A 23,523-nucleotide genomic window follows, 5' to 3' on the forward strand; every position below is an offset into this window, starting at 1 on the left:
CTGGTCATCTCCTGGTCAAGTAGACTGCAAGAATGTATATTTGAGTGTTTAAGAGAGTGTGTGTTTTATTTTAATTCTGTATTGTCTTTTTTTGTAGTTGAATGTGTGGTGTGTTACTTTCTTATTTTAATTGCCATTATGTTCTGATGATATTTATAATTTGGTAAACCACTCTGACTTGTCTAACAAATAGGGTGGAATATCAAATGTTATTAATCTATTAAAGTACACTCTACCAAAATAGGAAATCAGTGTAAAAATAGTACATCAGGCTTCCCCCTATTAATGTATGAACATTGTTTTGATACATATGTTTGAATGAGACCATGACTTCCCTAAGCTTAGAATTTTTATATCACATGGGGTGTGATATCATTCGTGTTTATTTGGAAAGTTAGTACGTTTAGTGACATCCCAGAGTGGCCAAACCACGACTCATGTCGAGTCTTTGGATGTTTTAATAAACGTTTCATATTTTGGGCATTATCTATGTTCTGCTCTCTCTCCTGTCTACTCAGGCTATTAACATGCAGTTAAACAGTATAAAACATCACTGTGAAGACTCAGAACTCTTGAACCAACATTTGTAGTCCAAAGGCACTTCCTGTCTTTCTTTAAAGTCACAAGCAATATAAACTGTTACAGGCAATACAGTCTGATATAACAATGTCCAACATATACATATAAAAAATAAACAACCTGCCTCCATGAATATGGGGGCAAGCACTCCCTGTCTGGTACTGGTAGATACCACTGTCTAATTCTCACCTTATAAATACCACAAAGGCCATGCAGCATCCATAAATAAGCTGGATCTTGAAGCTTGGCAACTTCCTGGTTGTCCCTGGTTCACTGTTGTTCTGGCATGAATTTGTAATGGGTGTGAAGTCTGACAGGGTGCGAGATTTCCTCCAGATTCGTTCAGCAGAGCGGGTGCAGGAGCGAAGGTAACGGATGCAAGGGGTTAACCAGGGCTGAGGATTAATGCGCTTAGTGGGGCGAGAGACAGATGGTGCTAGGGTATCCAGAGCAGTGGAGAGAATTTCATTGTAGGCAGAGACAGCCTTGTCGACGGATTCAGAAGACGAGATGGAAGGGAAGAGATTGGAGATGTGAGAGGATAGGGTAGGGGGGTCGACGGCTTGGAGATTCCTGAAGGCAGTGGTTATAGTTGGGCGAGGTTGAGGGGGAGGGTGGTGAAGTGTGAGGGTGATTAGGTGATGATCTGAGATTGTAAGGACTGAGGTGCAGAAGTTGGAAGGTGAGCAGGAAGAGAAGAGAATGAGGTCGAGACAATGGCCATTACGGTGAGTAGGGGTGGTGGAGCATAGTTGGAGGTTAAAGGAGGATGTCAGAGTGAGGAATTTAGAAGCGTAGGGGTTGGATGGGTTGTCAACATGAATATTAAAATCACCAAGAATGAGGGATGGAGATGAGGGATCAAGAAAGACGGTGAACCAAGCGTCGAAGTCAGTAAGGAATGAAGAGAGGGGCTTATCAGGGGGGCGGTAGATGACTGCAACTCTGAGTGGTGTCGGGTAGAATAGCCGGATGGCATGAGTTTCGAAGGATGAGAAGCAGTGAGACTGTGGCCGGAGGAGGGGTTGGAAACTATAGGAGGGTGAGAGAAGAAACCCAACGCCTCCACCGCGTGCATCTGGGCGGGGAGTGTGGGAGAAAAGATATCCTCCATGGCATAGGGCTGCGATTGAGGCAGTGTCGTTAGGGGTTATCCAAGTTTCAGTTAAAGCGAGCAGTTGAAGGGAACGGGAGATGAATAAATCATGGGTGAAGGAGAGTTTGTTGCATACTGAGTGGGCATTCCATAGGGCACACGAGAAGGGGGATAGGGATGAGATTGGAGGCATTCTGGGATCGGTTACGTGGATATGGAGAGGAGAGGTGAGGGGGACCTGGATTGGGATTGATGTCACCTGCGGAGAGTAGGAGAAGGAGTAAGAGGGTGCAGAGGAGGGTGGGGGAGGAGGGTCAACGAAGATGACGAAGACGGGATGTGTTAAGGAGGAATGGGGATGGGTTAATGGTGGGGAGGAAGTGTAGAAGGTTGAGAGCTAGGAATGATGAGGGGGGCAGGAGAGCTGGGGAGGTGGTGGGGGTGGGGGAGGTAGGGTAGGGGAGTAGTGAGCAGGACGGGAGGGGACAAGGGTGGGCAATGAGTTCCTGAGGTAGACAGTGGAGGGGGAGGGGGGAAGATGTTAGGAAGGGACAGGGCGATGAAGAGAATGTGTATAGGGGCCATATATAGGGCTTAGGTGGATGCGGATAAATGTGAAGTGGCTAAGGTGATAGAAGTAGAGGAGGAAGGCAGGAAGGCTAGGACTGGGACAGCAGGCAACAGCTAAGGCATAGGGAGTGATAGTGTGTAGAGGAATTCAATCAGCAGTTGAGATAGAGTAGAGGAGTACAGTCAACAGTTAAAGTAGGTATTCAATGTGCATCAGAAGTCGAGGTAACAACTTGAGGTTTTAAACATAGCATTAAAGCTGCTCTGGGTCCAGCCCATCTAGAATAAATGAACCTTCCAGGCAGCTGATTCTTTCATCATCTGCTTTTCAGCCTCCCGTGTCGGTGACCAAGACCCAGTCCAAGAGTCCCATTAAAAGGCGATCTGGCTTATTCCCTCGCCTGCATACAGGAGCGGAAAACCAGGCAGACAGCAGGACACGATGGTAAACACCATAAGAGAATTGTGATGTTTAGGGGTTTTTTGGAAGTCCTGTTTGTGATTTTCACACGGATATACTGGCATTGAAATGTATATATTAACTTATTAGTCTCACTCACACACACATACTGCAGCAGGACATGTTTATCCACTCCTACCCTAGCTGAGAAAATATTTAACCATCTCTCTGACCTCATGTGCACCGTTCTTTAAATTAGTCACCTTATTTTCTAACTCCTCTTACTCTCTTACCTGTCTATATGTTCCATCATTGCTTGTATCCTACACTGTCAATTAATATGTTCTATTACGTATTGTGTTGACATTGTAAGTAGTATACATTGCCATACTTTGTATTATTTTGAATATTTTTACTGCTGTAATTGCCTATTGCTCATGTTTGATTTATTCTTACTGTAAACTGCCTTGAGTGAGTTCCTTCAAAAAGGCAGTAAATAAATCCTAAATAAATAAATATGTTGTATATATGTGTAAAATGCCACTGTTTATAGGTAGAGGATCACTCTGGAGGGCATGGTGTAAGTGCCTGTAATGTGGGTATGATTTCGTCTGCTCATGCATAGGCTCTTACTTGTCTGTTTACCTTCTTAAATTAGATGTTCACTTTATAAAATGACTCTTAATAAGAACCTACCTGCTACTTGTATCTGTGCTGTCATATTCTATAAACTAATGAAGAATCCTTTCAGCTGTACAGTTACCAATCCTACAATGCTAAGTAGAATCATTAATAAACCTCCCCTGATGTAATTAAGGGGCCCTTTTACCAAGCTGCAGTAAAATGTGGCCTGCAGTAGTGTGGGCACGTGGGATTACCACATGCAGAGGCCACTCTTTACTGCAGCGAGAAAACCCCTAATTTTAAATTGAGGCCCTTAATGGCCATGCACTGATTTTCCAGTTGGCACACAGCCATTTATTTATTTGGATTTTGCTCACACGCTTTTCGGTAGTAGCTCAAGGTGAGTTACATTCAGGTACACTGGATATTTCTCTGTCCCAGGAGGGCTCACAATCTAAGTTTGTACCTGAGGCAATGGAGGGTTAAGTGACTTGCCCAAGATCACAAGGAGCAGCAGTGGGATTTGAACTGGCCACAGTGGTGTGCTGGAGCCGGCTCGCTCCGGCTCGCAAGAGCCGCTTGTTAAATTTTGACAGCTCTTGCGAGCCGGTTGTTGTTCGGGGTGAGCCGGCTCCATTGCAGGAGGTAAGCATGGCAGGAGGACGCCATGCTTACCTCCCCTCCCGCTCCCAAACATGCCCAGCGATTGCCCTTCGCCCCCACCATGCCCTCCCGCTCCCATCCATCTTTTTTAAATACCTCCTCGCCGTTGAAGCGCCGCATTAAAGCCCTGCTGCTGCTGCCCAAGCTTTTCCTCCGTTTGCTGTAGTTCTTCGCGTGAACTTCGTGCCCTTAGTCCCGCCTTCTGACGTATGACATCATACGTCAGAAGGCGGGACTAAGGGCACGAAGTTCTCGCGAACTGCAGCAAACGGAGGGAAAGCTAGAGACGGGCAGCAGGACTTTAACGCGGCGCTTCAACGGCGAGGAGGTATTTAAAAAAGATGGATGGGAGCAGGAGGGCATGGTGGGGGCGAAGGGCAATCGCTGGGCATGTTTGGGAGCGGGAGGGGAGGGAGGATAATCGCTGGACATGAGATGGGAGCGGGAGGGGAGGGCAGGGAAGGGAGGAAAATCATTGGACATGGATAGGGGAGGGCAGGGGAGGGAGGAAAATCGCTGGACTTGAGATGGGAGCGGGAGGGAAGGGCAGAGGAGGGAGGAGAATCGCTGGACATGGATGGGGGCAGGGGAGGGAGGAGAATTGCTGGACATGGATGGGAGCAGGAGGGAAGGGCAGGGGAGGGAGGAGAATCACTGGACATGGCTGGGAGCAGGAGGGAAGGGCAGGGGAGGGAGGAGAATCGCTGGACATGGATGGGAGTGGGAGGGAAGGGCAGGGGAGGGAGGAGAATCGCTGGGCATGGATGGATAGAGGGGGGCAGGGGAGAGAAAACAATTGCTGGGCATGGATGGATAGAGGGGGGCAGAGGAGAGAAAACAATTGCTGGGCATGGATGGATAGAGGGGGGCAGAGGAGAGAAGACAATTGCTGGGCATGGATGGGTAGGGGGGCAGGGGAGAGAATAGAATTGCTGGGTATGGATGGATAGAGGAGGACAGGGGAGAGAGGAGAGTTTCAGGACATGGATGGAGGGGAGGGAAGGGAGAGAGAAGAAATGCTGGACATGGAGGGAAGATAGAGGAAGGAGATTAGATGAGGGAAAAGGAAGTGAGGAGAGAAACTGCACATGGATGGAGAAAATAGGCAGAAGCTGGATCCACTGTACAGTCAAGTGTGCGGAGGACCAGAAATGAAGAAGAAAGGAGGAAAGAAAAGAAATAAATGGAAAGGAAGCCCTGGAAACGGAGTCAAGGGAACAGATAGAGAGCAGCAGAATCAGATACTGGGCCAGCATGATCAGAGAAACAAAGTCACCAGACAACAAAGGTAGAAAAAAATAATTTTATTTTCATTATAGTGTTTGGAATATGTCCACTTTGAGAATCAGGTGCTGAACATTAAAAGTTTATATTTATTTACTTATTTATGGCATTTTATCCCATATTAAACATGAATTAGATTGGAACCTGGGATCATTTAATTTTTCTTTTCCTGGAGAGAGTAATGCATTGCCCCCCCCCCCCGGCTATAGCCAGCTCTGCAATTTTGGGGGGGGGCGCAGAGGTGGATTGGGGGGGGTGCAGTGGTGGACGGGGGGCGCCGAGGTGGACCGGGGAGAGAGCCTGTTGTTAAAATTTTACCAGCACACCACTGACTGGCCACCTCTGGATTGCAAGACCAGTGCTCTAACCACTAGGCCACTCCTCCACCCCAAAGAATCTTGTTACTCTTTGGGGTTCTACATGGAATGTTGCTACACTTTGAAATTCTGCATGGAATCTTGTTATTCTTTAGATTTCTAGAATCTTTATTTATCTAGATTTTGCTCACACCTTTTTCATTAGTAGCTCAAGGTGAGTTACATTCAGATACTCTGGATATTTCTCTGTCCCAGGAGGGCTCACAATCTAAGTTTGTACCTGAGGCAATGGAGGGTTAAGTGACTTGCCCAAGATCACAAGGAGCAGCAGTGGGATTTGAACGGGCCACCTCTGGATTGCAAGACCGGTGCTCTAATCACTAAGCCGCCACTCCGCATGTTATTCTTTAGGGTTCTACATGGAAAGTTGCTACTGTTTGAGATTCTGCATGGAATCTTGTCACTCTTTAGGATTCCAGAATCTTGATATTCTTCGAGGTTCTACATGGAATGTTGCTATTCTGAATGGAATCTTTATTTATTTAGATTTTGCTCACACCTTTTTCAGTAGTAGCTCAAGGTGAGTTACATTCAGATACTCTGGATATTTCTCTGTCCCAGGAGGGCTCACAATCTGAGTTTGTACCTGAGGCAATGGAGGGTTAAGTGACTTGCCCAAGATCACAAGGAGCAGCAGTGGGATTTGAACTGGCCACCTCTGAATATCAAGGCTGCTGCTCTAACCATTGCCTCAGGTACAAACTTAGATTGTGAGCCCTCCTGGGACAGAGAAACATCCAGAATACCTGAATGTAACTCACCTTGAGCTACTACCGAAAAGCGTGTGAGCAAAATCCAAATAAATAAATACCCACTGTGCCACTCCTCCATTTACTGCCTGAGCTCTTACCACCACCTGTTTAGAAGGCTGACATGCTACTCTCATGGCCTAATTATCACCAGGAACACCTGCTCCCTACCCCCTGCACTAGAAAATAGAAATTATTTTCTAACATCATAAATGGTGTGTGCCAAAACCAGAACTGCCATAGGGTGCCTATGTGCGATCGGCAGTACTGCTGTGTTTCCCGCACGTTACTGGCATAGTAGCCCTACTGTCCTTTTGCAAAAGGGGACCTAAGTGTGTAACATACCCCCCCCCCCCCCACGATATTCAAAAGCATGTAATTGGCCAGAATCGGCACCTAGTCGGTTAAATGCACCATAACTGGCTATCCATGAATTTTAAGCGGGACATGGCCGGTCATGACCTGCTGAAAATTCGCGGTTAGCGGCTATCTGATAGCCGGTTATATTGTGCAATATAACCAGCTGTCTGCCAATTTTTAGCCCAAGTTTGACGGCCATATTTGGCCACATGAATGTCAGGCCTATCTCTGGCTGTTTCAAACTTAACCAGCCAGCGCTGAATATTGACCAGTTAAGTTTGAACCAACCAAAAATAAACCGGATATTCAATGCCGGTCACTGGAAATGGTCCAGCATTGAATATCTGGGCTCAGCACCGACTGTGGGAGTTAGCCAGGTTAACTCTCACGGCAGGGGCGTAGCCAGACCTCGCTGGGAGGGCCAGAGCCCGAGGTGGGGGGGCACTGTTTAGCCAACCCTCCCCAGCCGCCGCCGCATTGGACCCGCCTGCTGATGACCCCCTTGAACCCCCCCCTCCAACCACCAACCCTCCCTTGCCATTGCCGCCCACCCCGCCGCCGCATCAGATACCTCAGATACCTCGTTTGCTGCAGCCGAAGAGAGTCGTCTTCAGTTGAGCGCCGGAGTAGCGCCTTCGTTCAACGAAGTTCCTGCTGTGATCAGCTGGTTCTGACGCCTTACGTCCTGCATCGTGCAGGACGTAAGGCGTCAGAACCAGCTGATCACAGCAGGAACTTCGTTGAACGAAGGCGCTACTGCGGCACTGAACTGAAGAAGACTCTCTTCGGCTGCAGCAAACGAGGTATCTGATGCGGCGGCGGGGAGGGTTGGTGGCAGGAGAGGGGTTCAAGGGGATCGTCTGCAGGAGGGCCAGGGCCAAATCTACGGGGGCCCAGGCCCCCTCAGGCCCTACATAGCTATGCCACTGTCCCACGGTCTGAATATTGGACCGCTAGACTTTAGCCCTTAAGACTGACCGCTAGGTGCTGTGCATATCCGTTAATATACCGAGAGCCTTTTAAGAAGCGTTCTGCTTCATGCTAGTGGTATATTTTTGACAGCAAGATCCATAATGTTACCTGACTTGTTTGTAGTTAATAAGGCAGTTAAAGGAAGTTGCAGAGGGTGAGCATGTAGGGTAGATACCCTGAGTGTCAAGCTATGCAGGACACTACACTACCCTTTTTGAGTCCGACTGTGTTTTTGCAAACAAATGAACCCAAAAGGGAGGGGGACTGCTAGGGGAGCCATTGCTCTGTGTGTTCTTTTTGTCCAGAGACTGCCATGGGACTCGGTATGCCTTCTGTAGGCAAAACATACTGAATATTCCTTGGTTCAGTTTTTGAACTACATGAGTGATTTTTTTTTCTAAAACAGCTGAAACTAGACACATTTTCTTCTTAATAAAGGATAACTCGATGGCTCTGTCTCTTCTGTAGAATTCTAAGGTGTCTTCCTCATTGCCTTTGTCTTCCTTCCCCTAGTGACAGCCAATCCGGAACACAAAAAACTCCAGAGGGTGGACATTCTTCCCAATATGTGAAATCGGAAACGTCCTCAAATCCCAGCTCTCCAGAAATCTGCCCCAATAAAGAAAGGTAAGGCCCTCAGACTTCCCCGAAGACACTTCTGTTCTCTTGCCTCACTCCCAACTTGAATCTTGCCCCGGACAAACGAGATGAGAGCAAGTATGCTTCTCATTTCGCTCATAGGAAGTATATTACTGTTCTCTTCAACAGACTCCAGCGTCATCACGTTTGAACCCTAAAAGTCAATCCCAGTACTAGCTCAGCAGAGTGGCAAATTTGAGAGAAGCTTAATTCAATTGTGTGTCTGCTCTCTTGGCTTTATACCCCATCCTTGCTCCAGGATTAAGTTTTGCAGGAATTCTCCAGTGTTTTAGAGTAAATTAGAATTGATGATTTGGTTCAGTTCGTTATTCACATCTTGTAGTGGTTCCTGTCTTTAGTTACATAGAAAGCTGAGAAAACCTTTTGGGTGCAATTTCAAATTCCTCTTTTGAGTCCAGTTGTCTATTTGACCTCAACCAAGATACTTCAGCTTCCCGTGCTTCCTTTTATCCAGCTGTAAATTATATTGACACTAAACCTGATTCATTATCTCCTTTCCCTTTGGAAAGTTTCATGCAGTTTTCTATTTCTGAGAAGTGCTGCTAGACAGTGCACCTCAGAGGTGGCTGCACATGTATTTGAAGTGCTAAGAATGATAAAGTAGTTGGAGCCTGCTTAGAGGAAAGATGCTGGACAGAGCCACTTTGTTGCTGTTGTTATTTAACTTTTGCATTATTTTTTTATTTTTTTAAAGTATTCAGTGGATTTCAGAATTCTTTGTGAATAATTCGTCAGAGGAGATTTTCAGATGCTGTAGTAACTTCCTGGAGTTTGTGTGTGCCTGATTCTGCACCCGTTTTCAGACTCAGCGGTCTGTTTACTAAGGGTGTGTTAGCGTTTCTAATGCACCTTTAAATTTAAGGCATGTTAAACGCTAACGCGCCTATACATTTCTATGGGTGCGTTAGCGTTTAACGTGCGTAAACCATTTACACGCATTAAAAGCGCAAACACACCCATAGTGCACCTTAGCAAACATAGGCATCAGGCACAAAGAAAATGTTCTACTCAGTGTGGAAACTTAAAAGGATCAGACCTTTCTTCCCAAGGGAAATATTCCGTAGCCTGGTACAATCGATGGTGCTAAGCCATCTAGATTACTGCAATGCCATTTATGCCGGATGCAAAGAACAAGTCATTAAGAAGCTTCAGACTGCTCAAAACACAGCAGCCAGACTCATGTTTGGGAAAATGAAATGCGAAAGTGCCAAACCCCTAAGAGAAAAACTACACTGGCTCCCTTTAAAAGAACGAATTGCATTCAAAGTTTGCACCCTGGTCCCACATCACTCATACCCTTATTCACAGAAATATGTATACCATATGTCTTTACGCCTTACTATTGCCCCTCAAGCTCCCATTGTCTCCTTCCAATGTTCAATGTTTGTGTTCCACTGTTGCACTCCTTAACGACACCTCGAGTGTCTCGCATAATTCTGCACAATGTAATCCATAACCAATCTGTAACAAATTGTACTTCCATCACCCATTTCTTATTGTAAGCCACACTGAACCCGCAAAAAGGTGGGAAAATGTGGGATACAAATGCAATAAATAAATACAATCGTTCACGGGGAAGCTCCAACCTATATGTCAGACCTCATAGACCTGCCTACTAGGAACGCAAAAAGATCAGCACGCACATTCCTCAATCTCCACTACCCCAGCTGTAAAGAACTAAAATATAAATCCACATACGCATCCAGCTTCTCCTACATAAGCACGCAACTATGGAACGCATTACCGAAGGCCATAAAAACAATACATGACCTAACAATCTTCCGTAGACTACTGAAAACTGACCTGTTCAAGAAGGCTTACCATAACGATCCATCCCACATAAAAAATAAATAGACTTTACATGAACTGGACAAAACCGAACTCTTGTCACTTAACTGTTTAACCTCATTGTTATTAAGCTACACAATACACACTACCACTTTATTTCTTAGGTTGAAAATGATCTCCCTATAGTCGATGACCTAACATGTTACAACTCACTCTATCACTCAGAAACCTCTATGCAATACCATAATGTATTCCTCTTTACCATGTATGTATGCACCTTAATTAAAAACCATTTGTAATTCTGTACCCGGAAATGGCGATCGCCATTACGGCATAATGTAAGCCACATTGAGGTGGGAAAATGTGGGATACAAATGCTACAAATAAATATAAATAAATAAATAAAAAACACCATTATCAAGAACCCCAGCCAGGAAGTAGGTGGTCACTGAGAAGGGGTCCCTTTGGGAGAGAATAAAATAGAGCTGTTTAAGGCTGGTTAAGACTAGTTTATTTATTACTAGCCACTATCTGTAGTCCTAAGCAGCTTACAAAATTACGGAGGAATTCTATAAATGGCGCAAAAAAGTGTTCTAACAGATACAAGGCGCCAAAATGGGGCCGGACCAGCGTAAATTCTGGAAACACCCCTGTCCACGCCCCCTTGAAATGATACATTATACATTGAATACGATGTGCATGTAACTCCCAATTAAGGCCAATTAACACCTATAATTGGTTGGTAGGAGCCAATTTTTGGTTCTGATTGGCTGATTACTCAATTTGCACACACAACTAGGCAATGTGCACCGATTTGCATGGACAACTTTAGTCACCATATATAGAATCCCAAGGTATGTTCAAAACAAATTAAAAACTAATAACCCAATTCCATGAACATTACAAACCTATCAATCTAAAACAACTCTGCCAAAAAAATCAACTACAGGGTGACATTGGTATGAGAGTCAGACTTGGATCCGATGATCAGATGTGGATTGACAGCTGTGGATTAGTTAAGGAGCAATTGCACGACAGAAATGGACAGGTGCTAAGCTCTTTGGCCATCATTTCTATATATTTGGGGGGTTTTTTTTTGGTTGGTTTTTGCAGACCTTTCATTAAACTTCGAGAGAATGGGCGCACCAACATTTCCCGCTCTTCCTCGAGTACGAGCAGCTTCAGCAGCACTGCCGGAGAAAGTGAGGTGATGGAGGAATTTGAGAGTGTGGTATGTACACTGTTCAGCTATCGATCTATGCACGTAATATAGTACATGTTGGAAGCAGTGGCGTAGCTACATGGGGCCACGGGGTAGATTTGGCCCTCGACGCCCCTCCCGCCGCCAACCCGCCGTCGCCTACCTTTGCTGGCGGGGGACCCCAACCCCCGCCAGCCGAGTGCGTGCAGGATGTCAGACTCAGAAACAGAACGAAGCCTTGCGCCGGAAGAAGAGGACCTCAGCTGGCGGGGGTTGGGGTCCCCCGCCAGCAAAGGTAGGTGACGACGGATTGGTGGCGGGAGGGGGTTGAGAGGGTGGTCGTCGGGGGGGGGGGGGGGGGGGGTCAATGGTGGTGGTGGTGGCGGCGGCAGGGGGGGTCAGCAATGGCGGGGGGAGCGGTGGTGCCCGGGGGGGGGGGCAAAATGTGCCCCCTCACCTCAGGCTCTGGACCCCCCTCCCACCGAAGTCTGGCTACGCCCCTGGTTGGAAGATAAAGACTAAAATAGCTCATTCAGTCTGCCTAGTTGAGATTCATTGACTTTCAGTAGAGGCTCATATAAATTCCCATATACCGGGGGTTGTCCAACCTCAGTCCATGAGGGCCGCAGTGCAGTTGGGTTTTCAGGATTTTCCCATTGAAGATTTATGTGCACTGCCTCCATTGTATGCAAATAGATCTCATGCATATTCATTGTGGAAATCCTAAAAACCCGACCTAGCGAGGGCTGAGGATGGACACCTCTGCCATATACAATCTAATACCAACTCCTCCCCCATATCTTTCACCTGACCTGTTTGAAAGAGGACACCAGGCTTGCTGAACATTTGCCCTGATCCAGTCTAGACATTCTAAGACCATATGATATCCATATGGCAGTTAAAGGCAGGGAATAAGAAGCTAGATTTTAGTAATAAATAGGGTACAAGAGTCATACTTTTAGGTGATAAATCTATAAAGCAGTTACTAACATGTGCATGCTGAATATGCACATAAATGATTTAGAATAATGGCATATATATGCATATGTGTTTACATGGGTGAGACTTGCAGAGGAAATCACCAGAGTGGAGGAACAATGTTTCCTATGAAATCACCACAAGTAACAGGAAAGAGTAAGGTTGGAGGATGGATCTTCCAACGTAGGACACTTCACACTGGTTGATCAGCACAAATGGGGCCCTGTTTACTAAGCCACGCTATAGGCGCCTTAGCATTTTAAGCACATGCTAAGCATTAGTGCACGCAAACTGTGTAGACGCCCATAGTATTCCTATGGGCGTCTACACAGCCAACTCTAGCGCACTTTAGTGAACAGGGCCTATAGTGTTTATTGAGTGAATAGCTAGGACCCAACACAGCACCATGTTTCAGGCACAAGAGCCTGCCTCAGGGGTCTGCTGTTAGTAAAGAGGTAATGAAACTTTCTAAAACTGCGCTCAGTATCACAGTGTACAAAGCCGATAAGGAACTGCTAATGTCTTTTCCTAGCACAAGCTCTTTCTGTTACTTGAGACTCCCACATAAGTACATAAGTGTTGCCATGCTGGGACAGACCAAAGGTCCATCAAACCCAGTGTCCTGTTTCCAACAATGTCCAGTCCAGGTTACAAGTACCTGGCAAGATCCCAGAACAGTACAATACATTTTATGCTGCTTATCCTAGAAATAAGCAGTGGATTTTCCCCAAATCTATCTTAATAACGGTTTATGGACTTTTCTTTTAGGAAGCTAGCCAAACCTTTTTTTAAACCCTGCTAAGCTAACTGCTTTTACCACATTCTTCTAGCAATGAATTCCAGAGTTTAATTACACATTGAGTGAAGAAATATTTTATCCGATTGTTTTAAATTTACAACTTTGTAGCTTCATTGCGTGCCCCCTAGTCCTAGTAAACTTAGGCATCTTAGAAAATTCTATGTATTTCTGGCATTTAGGCACGAGTACTTACACCAGCTCTGTGGTTGGCATAAGTGCTCAAACCTAAATTATAAGGACATATTTCACTTGGTACGCTAGCATGCTCTAAAGGAAAGTAGTCGCATACTTTCCTTTCTAGAATTAGGCTCTAGGCGCTGAAATGTAGGGTAATATTTTTAACGGTTGTTTAGGTTTGGAGGACAAGCCTCTTGCATAAAGACACATAGAGGAGGAGCAGTCTAGTGGTTAGTGCAGCAGACTTTGATCCTGGGGAACTAGGTTCAAGTCCCACTGCAGCTCCTTGTGACTCTGGCAAGTCACTTGACCCTCAATTGCCCCTTTTGATGCAGGGATTACAGCCATACCTGGGAACATGTAAAGATAAGTTGTATTAACTCAGCTCCTATGTTTCCTACATGCAATAAGTGTAATTAATGGCAGTTGTAAAACCTGAATAGAAGACAGGTATATAGGCACGTAAGCCATTTCCGGGACCACAATTGTTTGAAATTGCCTCCGGCATTTGAAAATGTAAAATGTGAAGACCACTTGAGTGCTATGTTGTGAAGAGGTGTGAGTTATAAATGAAGAATGATATTCAACAAAAAGTTTTTAAAAAATATTAAGTAAATCAGACAAAAGAAGAGATCACTAGTCACAATTACACGTATCACAGTATCACGGATGGTTGGAGGGTGTCGATGATTATAAATTGTCACACTATACAGGCTCACCCGAAGGGTGTTAAAAGCAGTAGCCTAAGGAGTCGAAGTGACTGAATGAGACTTCTCCATTCCATCCAATACGGATGAGCACTGTGTTCTTTATATTGAAGGGGGACAGACTCAAGAAAAATGTCAGGAAGTATTTTTTCACGGAGAGAGTGGTGGATGCTTGGAATGCCCTCCCGCAGGAGGTGGTGGAGAGGAAAACGGTAACGGAATTCAAACATGCGTGGATTAAACATAAAGGAATCCTCCTCAGAAGGAAGGGATCCCCAGAAGCTTAGCTGGTGGCGGGAGGCAGGGCTGGTGGTTGGGAAGTGGGGATAGTGCTGGGCAGACTTATACGGTCTGTGCCAGAGCCGGTGGTGGGAGGTGGGGCTGGTGGTTGGGAGGCAGGGATAGTGCTGGGCAGACTTATACGGTCTGTGCCCTGAAAAAGACAGGTACAAATCAAGGTAAGGTATACACAAAAAATGGCACATGTGAGTTTATCTTGTTGGGCAGACTGGGTGGACCGTGCAGGTCTTTTTCTGCCGTCATCTACTATGTTACTATGTGAGTATTATCATTATATTGGTAGATTATAGCCATATATAATTTGACAATATTTCTAAGGATAAGCAGCATCAAATATATTGTACTGTTGTAGGATCTTACTAGGTACTTGTAACCTGGATTGGCCACTGTTGGAAACAGGACGCTGGGCTTGATGGACCTTTGGTTTGTCCCAGTATGGTAACACTTACGTACTTATGTACAGGTGTAAATGTTCACACACAGAGTCTGAGTAAATGTGCATAATTTTATACAGTAAGTGCGTAAATCATGACTTCACCCAAAATCTGCCCCAACCATGCTTGTATCCAAGTATCGTAAAAGTAGAGGTGCTCTTGTCGCTCCATGCACTTTTTATAAGCGTCACATACTTGTACTCAGGGGGAAAGTTTTATAAGGGCCATTGAACATGCATGTAAAAAAGCGCTTATAAAATGACTCCTTTAATGTCAGACTAACACTTTATAAATATGTTTCTCTACATATTTTCATGACCAACTCAATGTTATGGTCTTGGTAGGTGAAGGTCCCCTAAAATCCGCAGAGTCCGGTTGAGCTGCTATTCACAGAGGCCTTGCAAAAGACCAGGAATGGCTTTGAGAACCACAAAGAAAGAGATGAACTGTTCTTGATACAGACTTAATCTAAACATATTGAGAAAAAGAACATTTACCTCTTATGTATCAAAGCAATCCAGAGTCGCCTCCGTTTTCCATACTATGCAATGTCATATTTGCAGGGCCAGCACAACACAGTAAATACAGCAGGAGGTTGCTGGGTTTTGAGGGTGCCAAAAGCTGCCTTGAGCACCACTCTTCCTTATGTTGTGCCAGCCCGTGTGGCTTGTCTCTTTAGATTTAAGCTGTGCGATGCAGGAAGAAACTATGGAACACATCTCAGGAGACTGTGGGTCTTTTATTGGCATTCTTTCCTGCACCATGCAACAGTAGATGTAGGATGGTGGTGGTTGCAGCTCTGGCAGTAGCAAAAACAGCTGCAGTTTTGGGGGGGGAGTAACAGAAGCCACACCATTGGCAGCTTGGGAGAATGCCAATTTGAGTTTGTTGGGGGTAGGGTTACCATTTGTCCGGATTTCCCCGGGCATGTCCGGGGCGTCCGGCGGATTTTGCCCGCACCCACGTTTGTCCGGATTTCTGGACAGGCGCGGGTGCGGGCAGGCGCGTGCGTGCGGTGGGCGTGTGGGCGGGCGATCGGCGCCGTGGGTCTGGTCTCCTGTCCCCTCCCCTTCCTTACCATGTTCCCTGGTGGTCTAGTGACGTCTTCGGGGCAGGAAAGAGCCCCCTCTTTCCTGCCTGGAGCGCTGCCTCCCCTGTCTATCATCCTTCTCGGTCTGGCTGGGGATTCAAAATGGCCGCCGAGAGTTGAACTCTCGCGAGGCCGCTTCAACTCTCGGTGGCCATTTTGAATCCCCAGCCAGACCGAGGAGGATGCAGCAGGCAAGGGCAGGCAGCACTCCGGGCAGGAAAGAGGGGGCTCTTTCCTGCCCCGAAGAGAAGACGCTACTAGACCACCAGGGCTAGATAGTAAGTGAGGGGGGGAGACTATATGACGGGGGGGCGGGGAATAGGGCGGAACGAGGACCCGAAGGGGGCGTGGTGGGGCGGGGCATGGGGCGGGGTAGGGGGCGTGACATGTGTCCTCTTTTTCAGAAGACACAAAATGGTAACCCTAGTTGGGGGTGCCAGAAACCCTGGCTCTGCCCCTATTTGCAAAGCATGCAATCTTTTGTTATAATTACAATATTAATAAAGTGGGGGTCGATATTCAGCCAGCGGTGCTCAGTGTTTCGCTGACCACTGCTGGTGGTATGCCCAGATGTTCAGTGCCAGGCCACGGTCGTACTTCGGCATTGAATTTCTGGGTTTCCTGAGCCGGTTAAACCATAGCCAGTTAAGTGAGATGTTCAGCACTTAACCAGTTATAGGGCACCACGTAAAGATAGGACTGACTTTTATGCGGTTGCCTGCTGAATATTGGCGCTTAGCCGGCCAAGTACTGACCCAGAATAGCCAGTTTTGATTTCAGTGTCAACCAGACATTTTCAGCAACAGTAACCACTTAAGTGCTGCTGAAAATGAATAGTTAGCCCTGAAGAAGCCATTTAACAGGCCATTTCTGGCAGATTCAGAACCACAGAGAGAGGGGGGCCTGCAAGGCTTCTGGAGGTAGGCAGAAGGTTCTGCTCCCTCGGGTTGTCCTGGGCTATAAAGCTGGGATTTGAACACCTGAATTTTTGTAAGATAGATGGAATTTAAATCTTAAAATGCAATGGAGTGAGCTCTAGTAAGTACTACTAGTAGCCAGCTTAAGTCACTGGGGGATGTTCAGTCTTGTTTATTTTCCATCACATGCAGGGACTTGTAGTTCTGCTGGTCCCCTGGAGAAACAGGACAACAAGGTCCTAATTGCAATCAAAAGCAAAGTCCAGGTCAGACTCAAACTGTCACTGAGAATGCAGTCTCTTGGCAATTGCACCACAAGCACACATTTTCCCAAGAATCTTCCTTTTCCACTTGGTACTTGGATGTATCTCAGCTTCAAGCTAATCTGTGGAGGTGCAGCACTTTATAAATAGCAGATGGTGAACATTTGTACTTTTGTTGAAATCTGCTCCCTAATAAAATGTTCCTGCAGGGCAGCCAGCCATCCACTGCATCACCCTTCAAGCAGGAAGTGTTTGCCTACAGCTCGTCACCAAGCAACGAGAATCACAGTGCAGCTGCCCCTATCATTATGAACAGAAGTCCAACAGGTACTGAAAGACTGACCCTGCCAGCTTGTGCTCTCTCTTTTTTTCTCCCTGTCTTTTTGTCAGAAATCACTGACTAGGCACTCTGGGCATCAGGGTCGGTGTTAGATGTGCCAGGGGCAGGGCAGAAACTTAGAAGGGGCCCTAAAGCCCGCTGTCAGGTTGTGCTTCCTTCAGTTTTGGGCAGGCTTGGGGCCTTCTCTGGAATGAAGGCCCAGGTTGTCACCTCCTAACCCCGGCCTTCCTGGGCAGAGACCACCAACTAAGTAACCTTTTTAAGTCCCTGCCTGAGCCAAATTTGAACCACTGACCCAGAGGTGAAAAGCTCAGTAATGCTAGGACAATTCTCTTAAACCATCTGGCTTCCTAACTGTCCACCGAAGGGTCAGTGACAACCTTCTTCCTCCTCATTCTATAACAGGTCACCTAAAGTTTGGCACCAGTTGTGTACGTATGTCCTAGAATACTAACATTGATGGGCATAATTGTTACAGTTACACACATATGTGCTTAGCAGTACTCTATAACCTACATGCACAACTGCATTAGCACATAAACGCAGAATACTGTAAGTTATACGCTAAAGTCCTGCATTTACGCCTCCTATTGACATGACATAAATGGGTGTGCCTAAGTACTAGTAATTATTTCTATAGCACTACTAGACATACATAGTACTGTAGACATTATATACAGGTGCTTTCTCTATCCCTAGAGGGCTCACAATCTAAGTTTATGTACCTGGGGCAATGGAGGGTTAAGTGACTTGCCCAAGATCACAAGGAGCTGTAGTGGGAATCGAACCCAGGTTGAATGGATCGAAACCTACTGCACTAAGCATTAGGCCACTCCTCCACATAAATACCAACTTCTTGCAAAGACTAACACCAACTGCACATGCTGTAGCAGGACTTGCTTATCCACTCTTATCCTAGCGGAGATTATTATTTATGCTTCTTTCTGACTTCCTGAGCAACCTTCTTTAAATTAATTTCCTTATTTTCTAACTCCTGTTACTCTCTCTTTATCTACCTGTATGTTCCATCTTTGCTTACACCCTGTGCTATTAAAATGTTTTCTTGCGTATTGTATTGACATTGTAATGTAGCACACGATGCCATATCTTGTTTTGTGATTTGAATATTTTTACTGCTGTAATTGTCTATTGCTCATGTTTCGTGGGATTCCCGCGGGTATGGAAGAAGATGCCATGGGCTTAACGCAGGGTCGGAAGAAGTTGCTGTGGGATTCCCACGAGAGTGTAGCATAATCTCTGGTGACTGCGGAATGAGGCTTGCAATGGCCAGAGCGGCAGCCGGAACAACAGACTGAGGCTTGGAGCACTCATTGGTTGAAGAGTGAATACCAACCAAAAAAACCGTGGGAGGCTGTTGGGTTTGGGAGGACAAGTAAATAATAGCGTTGACTCCTGCGGGTACAGGTGGGGATGGAGGAGATGAACTGGGGGGATGGGTGGGTTGGAATGGATCTTAGCAGGTACGGGTAGGTATGGGTTAGATTTTATTGGAGATGGGTGTAATGTCTGTCCCCGTACAATTCTCTAAAATAAATCCTAATAAATAAACATATGCTAGAGTTCTATATGAACAATTACATACACAAGTGCTCTGATCGAATAGGCCCACAGCCTGCATAATTTGGGTACCCAGTTATAGAATTCTCCCTCTGCAGTTCTTCCCTTGCTATTGAAGGAGCCACCAGAATACCTCCCTAGATCGATGGCCTTGTTGCTAATGACTTGCCGTGTTTTTCCTGTTATTCTGCTATTTATTTTTATGCTGTTTTCAATCTCTTGCCTTGTACAAAAGGCTGAGCAGTGTGTTTATTGTATTTCATTGTGGGGAGGAGGGAACATAGTCTAGGGCTGACTCTTGAGCTCAAAGTATTAGGTACTGTTAAACAGCCAAGGAAATGTAATCTTAAACAAATGAGTAGGTAATTGGGAACAGATGGAGCTAGGCAGGCTAGAAAACAGAATGTGGAGGAGCAATTAATGTCCCTTTTTCCTTCTTGGTAACTCTGTTTATTTAAGACCTTTTTTTTTCTCTTTCACAATTGCTGTGCAGCACTGCGTCTCTCTAACACGTTTTTCCATTTTAGGCGTAAAGACTGAGCTCTCATAGCACCTCAGGACCTATCCATCCCCAAAAGAAATGCATTCACTTCATAACAACATCTGTGGTGCTTGCGTTTCTGTTACTGTTTCCTCTCTTATTTGCAAACTGCACCGTCTTAGACTAGCATTTCCCAAACTGTGAGCCGCGGCACCCTGGTGCGCCACAGCGAACTCTCAGGGGTACCACGGCATATCTTGACCTCCCTCCCACTGTCCAGAATTCAGCATCACTCCCTACTTCCCCCTCCCGCAGGTCCAGAATCTGCCGCTTCCTGCGTCTTCCCCTGCCGCCGCTGCAGCGCTTTCAGCTTACATTTTCGGGCCATCCACGATTCACATAGGCAGGCACTCCAGGGGCTTCCCAGTCTGCCACGTCCGGCCCTCTATGATGCAGCTTCCTGTTGTGAGGGCCGGATGCGGCAGGGGGAAGTCCCCGCAGTGCCTGTGTGAATTGCACATGGCTCGAAAATGTAAGCTGCAAACACTGCAGCAGCGGCGGTGGGGGAAGAAGCAGGAAGCGGCAGGTTCCAGACCTGCGGGAGGGGAAAGTAGGGAGCGATGCGGGATTGTAGGCGGCAGGAGGGAGGTCAGGATGTGCTACGTCACACAGTTTGGGAAACGCTGGTCTAAGACGGTGCAGTTTGCAAACAGAGTGGAAACAGTAACAGAAACACAAGCACCACAAATGTTGTTATGGAGTGAATGCATTTCTTTTGGGGATGGATAGGTCCTGTGGACTATCAGAGCTCAGTCTTTAAGCCTAAAATGGGAAAAAGTGTTAGAGAGATGCAGTGCTTTCCATCACCCTCCCATTTCTGCACCACCTTTTTGAACTCGCATGTCAAATTTAGGCGTGGATCCTACGCTGAAATTTACACACATATATTCCAATTAAATCTGATTAGTGCCAATAATTGCTTGTTAACCAGCCAATTATCGGCACTTATTAGCTTGTTATCCAGTTAAATTGCACACTCAATTTTTAGCGACTTTTATGAATTTGGGAGTTTGCAACTTTTGCACTTACATTCTAGAATTCTGTGCACATAGGGCCAGATTCTATATATGGCGCCTAAAAATTCCACACGGAAAACATTTCTGACTAAGTGTATTCTATAAGTGGCGTCTAGATTTAAGCCACCCGCCTGGGGTTACCCTGCAGCCACTTAGAGGGTCTATCCCCAGCACAGCTCATTTCTGCCTGCACCTGCTGCTTGTGCTCTACACTAGCACCCTCCTTCCACTGACTGGGTCACAACCACCTCTGGGTGAGTATCCCACTCTCAGATTATCCCCAGTGATTTATAGGTTACTGGTTCCACACACTCAGTAGTCCCACAGTTCCCAGAAAGCACTCACAGACCCAACACCCAGACCACCAGGATTCTTTATCAGTCCAGACAAGTAGAGTGAACAAACAATTTTGTTTATTCTCATAAAAATTCAACACTGAACAAAAAACGTGCAATTAGCAAGCAATAACAAGTAACTGAAATATGGATCAATGATAACACTAATTAAACATTTGTATACTCCCTAGAAAAGTACCTAGGAAGATCAGGATATATAACTGTTTGTTTACTGAGCCTCAGCAAAGAGATTCTGCTCTCTTTTCTTCCTGGCTGGGACTGAAGGCAAAATTAGTACACTCTAAAGGAAATGAGCTCCTGGGTCAATCAGAGCCCAGTCAACAAGATTTGAAAGTATACTGCTGTTTGCTTCCTGCTTCTTGTGTTAAAGAAAAAGAACATTCAGTTCTCTATAACCTACTTCCTAGATTGATAAGGATATCTTTATAGTCGATGACCTAACTTATGTTACAACTCATTTTATCACTAAGAAACCTCTACACAATGCCATAATGCATTCCTCTGTACCATGTATATATGCACCTTAATGTAAAATCATTTGTAAGTAATACCAAAATGTACTCTTTTACCATGTATGCATGCACCTAAATGTAATACCATCTGAAATTCTGTACTGGAAATGGCGAGCGCCATCACAGCATAATGTAAGCCACATTGAGCCTGCAAATAGATGTGAAAATGTGGGATACAAATGCTACAAATAAATAAATAAATAACAGTTTTACAGCAAAAAAACACCACCTGCTGGCCATATAGGAGAAATACATTTCAGGATATAATTAAAATAGGAAAATATCAAATACTACTACTACTTATCATATAGAATACAGTCGCTGAACATCCCAGTGCCTGAAACGACTCATGGCCATTGACACTAACGAAAACGTGGCATAAATCCAAGTGCATCAATTTAGGCGCAGAGGACCATATTCTATAAGTTACGTACGTAAATTTAGGGACACCCACGAAACACCCATTTCCCTGCCCATGACCATGCCTCTCTTTTCCTGCACACATTAGAAGTTAGGCGTACTGTGTTTCAGAATGCGCTTAGCAAGTTGTGCACATAAATTCTACTTATTAGTGTTCATTATTGCTTGTTAAGTGCTATCAATGCTAATTAGCTTTTTAAGCCAATTAATTTAGTCAAGTTGTTATAGAATATGCCTAGATTTCGATGTGGATCTCTAGGTGCACTATATAGAATCTGGGGAATACCACTTGTGTGTAAATGTTACATTCTATAATCTTAGCACAGTTATTGAATTAGGGCTCATCTTCTACACTGTTCCTCACTGAACCACCGCATGCTGCCAAAATATAATTTGAATACATTATCTCAATTGTACGCAAAGCTGACAACTCCAGTGATTAACTATTTTCTTCCAAAAACTTTTCTGCAGTAGAAATGAGGTCTACCCACTGTAAATACTCCTGTCGTCAAAAAATAAAAATCAAGTTCAGTACTTAGCAGAAACAGTAGGTATAGAATGCAAGCTCTTTTCATATGTATGTGTTAACTAGGTATATGAATTAAATGCCCATAAGTTAAATCAGGTTTCTTATTGTTTAGCAGATCTAAAAAGCAGGAACTCCCCAAGGTCGAACCTGAAGTTTCGCTTTGATAAACTTAGTCATTCCAGTTCTGGTTCCAGCACAGTACGTACACTTTTCATTCTTATTGGTACGAGTATGGGATTTTGTGCACTCGTGATCGGGAGGGTAGAGATCCAGTGAAGAAGGAACAAACTTCACTTGATAAGGAGTGGTATCCTCCAAGCAGCCAAGTTTCTATGGCTGACAACTGGGGTACAATATGGAGATAATTCTCAAAAGATTGCCTAAAATTAGCCACATAAACCCCATAATTCTATAAAAGTTGCTAAAAATTGAGTGTGTGAGTGTGTAAATTTGGGCCAGTGCACAATTTAATTAAATAACGACCTAATTAGTGCCGATAATTGGCTTTCTAGCAAGCAATTATTGGCACTAATTACCTTTAATTGAAATGTGTGTAAATTTAGGCGCGAGTCAAAAAAGAGGGTGTGGAAGTGGGCAGTTCATGTGCAGATCGGGGTCGTTCCTTTAAGTTAAGCACGTAGTTAAATAAGGACAGCCATGTCTAAATTTACACGTGGGTATTTACACTACATTTTAGTTGGTGCAAATATCCACACCTAAAGATAGGCGGAATTCCTGGGCATAAATGCTAGTCTGTAAACCACGCCTAACTTTAAGCGCGTTTTGTAGAATAGAGCTTTTTTCGGCACTGATGTTTTGGTGCCATATATAGAATTTACCCCAAAGTGTGTCTGCTTAATGTGAACTCTATAATGATAATTATGTGCTTAATTGCTGTTATAGAATATTAGCGTAAATCTGTTCTTATGCACCTATCTTTAGGTGTGAGCATTTATGCGAGCTTAATGGCTGTTGTAAGCTCAACAAAATTCACTATAAAGACTCCCTTTATTATACTCAATAGATATTTATAACAACAGTACTTTATTTGCAATCTAATTAAAAAGGATTTCCTACCACTAATTTCCAAAATAGTATTCTTAATTACAAAGTCTCTGAAGTGATATAGAATGCTTAATTATCCATTGTATATATACACAAGCATCTAATACACCATCATATCACTCTTCTTAATGCAAAACAAACCTTTAGTTTACACAGTATAAATGTTCAACGTTATACT

General features: G+C 45.0%; 1 protein-coding gene across 1 annotated transcript in view; it reads left to right on the forward strand.

Annotated features, from left to right (window-relative positions):
• LOC115456778 (rap1 GTPase-activating protein 2-like) overlaps positions 1-23,523 on the forward strand; it is a 77,885-nt gene that overhangs the window by 44,886 nt on the left and 9,476 nt on the right. Inside the window, exons 5-9 of the mRNA XM_030186069.1 lie at positions 2,578-2,690; positions 8,188-8,301; positions 11,236-11,353; positions 17,198-17,315; positions 22,393-22,478. Of these exons, the coding sequence (XP_030041929.1) occupies positions 2,578-2,690; positions 8,188-8,301; positions 11,236-11,353; positions 17,198-17,315; positions 22,393-22,478 (549 nt within the window). The remainder of the gene's footprint in view (positions 1-2,577; positions 2,691-8,187; positions 8,302-11,235; positions 11,354-17,197; positions 17,316-22,392; positions 22,479-23,523) is intronic.

The sequence above is a fragment of the Microcaecilia unicolor genome, chromosome 13, assembly GCF_901765095.1.
Source record: "Microcaecilia unicolor chromosome 13, aMicUni1.1, whole genome shotgun sequence".
Classification (NCBI taxonomy): Eukaryota; Metazoa; Chordata; class Amphibia; order Gymnophiona; family Siphonopidae; genus Microcaecilia; species Microcaecilia unicolor.